This window comes from Lolium perenne, chromosome 1 (genome assembly GCF_019359855.2).
Source record: "Lolium perenne isolate Kyuss_39 chromosome 1, Kyuss_2.0, whole genome shotgun sequence".
Lineage (NCBI taxonomy): Eukaryota > Viridiplantae > Streptophyta > Magnoliopsida > Poales > Poaceae > Lolium > Lolium perenne.
This window is the reverse complement of record NC_067244.2, coordinates 106306218-106311498: the sequence shown is the minus strand read 5'-3', so window position 1 is coordinate 106311498 and position 5281 is coordinate 106306218. Positions and strand designations below refer to the sequence as shown.

Genomic DNA, 5281 nt, shown 5'->3' with positions numbered 1-5281 from the left:
AAGAGAATCTAGAAGCACCCAAGATGGAAATAGAGTAGACCACCCCTTTCTCTCTTTTATCAGACCAACGATATCTTAAAAACGCATTGATCATACCAAATTGTGGTATGACCATACTAGTTTGTTAGTGTTTAAAAATAATTGCTTGCGTGATTTTGAGGATTGTTTATATGCTTGTGTTGTGCGAGGGTAGGAAATTTTATTTCTCCTTAGCTCTAGTCTAATTCTATTCTTACCTCTGAAACCCCACAGCATGTCGTCCCTTCGAGAGCCCGAGGTGCCAGCCTATGTTCAGCAGATGATGGAGGCACAGGCCCAGCTGATGCAAGTAGTGACTCAGACCATAGCCCAGCAGAACAACAACATGCAGAACAATAACAACAACAACAATCCACCACCCCCGCCACCGCCACCTCCGCCAGAGAAGGATCGTCTGACTATGTTCCTAAGGTTGAACCCTTCCACATTCTCAAATTCTCCTGAGCCAATCGTAGCTCATGACTGGCTGCGTACAATTAACCAAAAATTGGACACTATTCAAGCACATGGGGAAGAGAAGGTGCGGTTCGCCGCACATCATCTTGAAGGACCCACATCTGAATGGTGGGACAGCTACCAGATCACCTACCCTGACATCGCAGCCATCACTTGGGATCAGTTTTAGAAAGCCTTCCGCACTACTCATGTTGCTTCGGGAGTCATTGCTCTGAAGAGGCGCGAGTTCCGGATCTCACTCCTTGTCTGACTATGCGGAGCTCTTCAACAAGTTGGCTCGTTATGCACCTGAAGATGTGAACACTGACAGGAAGAGGCGGGAGGAGTTCATGAGAGGCCTCAATGATGAGATATTCATTCAGCTTTGTGCTTCTAGGTACGCCAATTACCATGAGTTGTATGACAGCGCAGTGGCAGTTGAGTCCAAGCACAACAGTATGGAGAACCGGAAGAGAAAGCACGGTTATGACAAGTATGGATCAGGACCAGCTCACAAGATGAGGTCATATGGAGAAGGTAATGGAAGTTTTGGCCATCACAAGTATGGTAGCAATGATGGTGGAACAAAGCACCAGCACCACAATGGTCACAAGAATCACCACCACAACAACTCTGGGAAGAGTAATGGCAGCCATCATGGAAATGGCAATGGCCACCACAACGACAATGGCCACCACAACAGAAATGGTCATCGCTTTGTGAAGAAGGACCTCAGCCAGGTGGAGTGCTTCAAGTGCAGGAAGACAGGACACTTGGCCAATGACTGCATGTACAATAAGGCTGAGGGAGCAAGGAATATTGTGGATGCAGGCAAGCCGAACCCGTTCCAGAAGGGGCATGCCAACCATGTCAATGTTGAGGAGATCTATGATGAGCCTGACGCAGTGATCGGTACGTTTATGCTCAATTGCTTTTCAGCACTTGTTCTATTTGATACTGGTGCATCGCATTCTTTCATATCAAGAGCATTTGTGGTTAAGAATAATCTGCCCACTGAAACAACGGGATGCCCTCTTAGAGTAAGCTCTCCAGGGGGAGAGATGTTAGTAACAGATGGATGTAGAAATTTGACCCTGCAAATTGGAAAACATGAGTTCCCAACCAACTTAGTAGTCCTACCATCCCAAGGTCTAGATGTAATCCTAGGCATGGATTGGATGACCACTTATGGAGGCATAATAGATTGTGCAAAGAGATCAATTACACTCACAACCCCAGAAATGAAGAGGGTTCGTTTCAAATCAACCTTTGAGCTTAAAGATAGTAAGGTCAACTCTCTTAAGGGGGTTAGCATGGAGACTGTGCTCATTGTGAGAGAATACCCGGATGTGTTCCCGGAAGAGTTGCCAGGAATGTCACCGGACAGGGAAGTTGAGTTTCTCATTGAACTATTGCCTGGAACTGGACCAATAGCCAAGAGGCCATATACAAGATGGATGTGGAGGAATTGAAGAGTTGAAGAAGCAGCTTAAGGAACAATTGGAAAAGGGTTTCATCCGACCTAGTTCATCGTCATGGGGAGCCCTTGTTTTGTTTGTGATGAAGAAAGATTCTAGCAAGAGATTGGTAATGGATTATTGATCACTCAATGAAGTCACTATCAAGAACAAGTACCCGTTGCCCAATATCAACGACCTATTTGACCAACTGAAGGGAGCAAAAGTGTTCTCCAAAACTGATCTTCGGTCGGGTTACTTCCAAATGAAGACCAGAGAGCAAGATATACCTAAGACCGCATTCACTACTAGATACGGTCTATATGAGTATACAGTTATGCAATTTGGTTTAACCAATGCCTCGACATATTTTATGGCCATGATGAACAAAGTGTTCATGGAATATTTGGATAAGTTCGTAGTAGTATTCATCGATGATATATTGATATACTCAAAGGATGAAGCCGAACATGAGAGGCACTTGCGCCTAATCATGGAGAAGCTTAGAGAGCACAAGTTGTATGCCAAGTTCAACAAGTGTGAGTTCTGGTTGGATAGGGTTGGATTCCTTGGACATATAGTTTCAGCAGAAGGAGTCGCAGTCGATCTGAGTAAAGTTTCAGCTGTGACCGAGTGGGAATCACCCAAGAATGCAAGAGAGATCCGGAGTTTCCTAGGACTCGTTGGATACTACCGGAGATTTATTGAGAATTTCTCCAAGATTGCAAAGCCCATGACAGCACTGTTGAAGAAGGAGAAGAAATTCATCTGGACTGATGAGTGTGAAGCTAGTTTTCAGGAGTTGAAATAACGCCTAGTAAGTGCATCGGTTCTATGTTTGATGAATATCAATAAGGATTTCCAAGTGTACTGCGATGCCTCTCATCAAGGACTTGGAGGTGTTCTAATGCAAGATGAAAAAGTAGTGTGCTATGCTTCGCGACAACTCAAGCAGCATGAGAGGAACTACCCAACCCATGACTTAGAGCTAGCATCTGTTGTTCATACTCTCAAGGTATGGAGACATTACTTGATGGGAAAGCATTGTGATGTGTTCACAGACCATAAGAGCCTAAAGTACATATTCACTCAGAAGGAGCTGAACATGAGGCAAAGAAGATAGTTGGAGTTAATAAAAGATTATGATATGAATTTGCAATACCACCCAGGGAAGGCTAACGTTGCAGCTGATGCGCTGAGCCGTAAGAGCTATGTAAACAGCCTCACCATTGAAGAATTACCCGAGGAACCGTATGAACAGTTTAAGGACCTTGGACTAGAGGTTGTGCCCAAAGGTTATTTTCGCTTGAATTTCAGCCAACACTAATGGACAAAATTACGGAAGCTCAAAAGTTAGACAAAGAAATAGAGGAGATTAAGGTCATTATGAGCGAAGACAGAGCAAAAGGATTTCATGCAGATGAACAAGGAACCATATGGTTTGAGAAGCGTATCTGTGTACCCCAGGACCCTGAGCTTAGGAAGTTGATTTTCCAGGAAGCCCATGATGTACATGGACGTGAAGGAAAGGTTCTAGTGGAGTAATCTGAAGAGAGACATCGTTGAGTATATTGCACTGTGTGATGTTTGTAGTAGAGTCAAGGCAGAACATCAGAAACCCGCAGGATTGTTGCAACCACTACCTGTACCAGAATGGAAGTGGGAGAATATTGGCATGGATTTTATCACCGGAATGCCAAAGACTAGATTAGGATATGATTCCATTTGGGTCGTAGTTGACCGTCTGACTAAAGTGGTTCACTTCATTCCAGTGAAGACCACCTACACAAGCGCCAAACTAGCCAAGTTATACATGAACAAAATCATATGTTTTCATGGAGTGCCCAAGAGCATTGTGTCAGACAGAGGAACCCAGTTTACATCTCACTTTTGGCGTCAAATACATGAGTCTTTGGGAACTAGCACTACAACAAGAACCCCCGTATACCAACACATCCATTCAAACGATGGCAAAAATACGTTGGAGTTTATCTAGCACGGCACCTCCCCACCTCTCCACCTCTCCAGTCTCCACGCCCTTTGCAAACAAACAAATAATGTGCGCGCTTAAGTTCAGTAGATAAGACGTGGTTCATAACTAACTTCCCCCGTCCTAGTAGCATATGAAAAGAAACCTTCCTCGGATATCTCTCCACCTTGATCCAGGATGCCCCGCCCCCGTCGCCATGCTGCCGCCGCCTTGGGCACGAACTTGCAACTGCCGTTGCTAATAGCCCATTGACGTCGAAAGGAACCTGAGGATGATGCTTTGTCTGTCATGGTTGCTTCAATCGAAGAACAACTATCGACAGGCTTTCGCGATTCAACTTTAGCCTCTGGTATTCTCTTCGTCGATCAAGATCTGTACAACTTTTCTTAGAATTTGTAGCATGGCTTCACCCGTTCTTTATTTTCCAACGGATTAGGTGCGATGCTTTCTAGTTTGGTTTGGATTCTTGTGATGTGTTGGTCGCTTCTCAACTGTCCCCACTATCTCCGGCAGCCCCTCAAAAACGTCCACATGCCACGCCAGTGACGCCACCGCGAAGTATTCCCTGCCTCCCACATATTGTTATGCATATATTTAGCTCTGTTGAAATTTCTTGTTGTGTGTGGTTCAGTGGTGCAGATTGCCAGTTCAGTATTTCTTTGGCAGCTTGGTTCTGATGGGATTTGGGGGTACTATGTGTTAAGTTGATGTAATGTCCCAGGTTTAGAGACGACCGAGGGGTAGATTTTAGAAAGGGATGTGCATTGCATTGTAAATTACAGGGAAATTTCGCGCTTTTAAAACAAAACTGCATCGAAGGGGGACAGGTTTCTCTCTCGACACCTTACAGGGTTAGGGTTTCGAGAGTGCGATGAACTTGTTCCTACTTATCTAAATTAGGGTTTTGAGAAGAGAGAAGTGAAATTGCATTGAAATCTTAAGTTGCATGATTGAATTCTAAAATTAAGTTGTATAAATAAATTCAAACCAAATTTGAATTTGAATTTCAAATTCAAACATCAAATGGTTATTACATAATTCAAACTTGAGATAATTTAATAAACAATTATCATTAATCAAGATTATAAGTAATACAACAATTACATAAAGCTCATTAAGGAAAACTTGAGCTTTATTGATAATCACACACATAATACAATGTCATTACAATATCCAGAATAGATATATGAATTTACAACACATTACAAGAATTGAAGAAATAGAAAAAAGAAAAAGGAAAATTACAAGTCAATCAAATGTCCTAAACTACATTGTTGATCATTATGTAAATCTTGCTCAAGAAGATCTTGATCTTCTCTTGATCATTTTCTTGATCCCTGCACACACACATAACAATCAG

General features: G+C 43.1%; 1 protein-coding gene across 1 annotated transcript; it reads left to right on the top strand.

Moving 5' to 3' along the window:
* Nucleotides 1-253: 253 nt before the first annotated feature.
* LOC139832856 (uncharacterized) lies at nt 254-3476 on the top strand. The gene is made up of 4 exons (XM_071822807.1): nt 254-657; nt 713-1386; nt 3101-3226; nt 3277-3476. Exons 1-4 carry the CDS (start codon nt 254-256, stop codon nt 3474-3476), a joined length of 1404 nt encoding a protein of 467 aa, XP_071678908.1.
* The last annotated feature ends 1805 nt before the right edge of the window (nt 3477-5281 follow it).

Bases quoted from the DNA above. Each gene is read 5' to 3' on its own strand.
- LOC139832856 (XM_071822807.1), top strand. From the start codon at position 254: ATGTCGTCCCTTCGAGAGCCCGAGGTGCCAGCCTATGTTCAGCAGATG. The intron at 658-712 runs GTTTTAGAAAGC...ATTGCTCTGAAG, and splicing joins GCAGCCATCACTTGGGATCA to AGGCGCGAGTTCCGGATCTC. The intron at 3,227-3,276 runs GTTATTTTCGCT...AAATTACGGAAG, and splicing joins ACTAGAGGTTGTGCCCAAAG to CTCAAAAGTTAGACAAAGAA.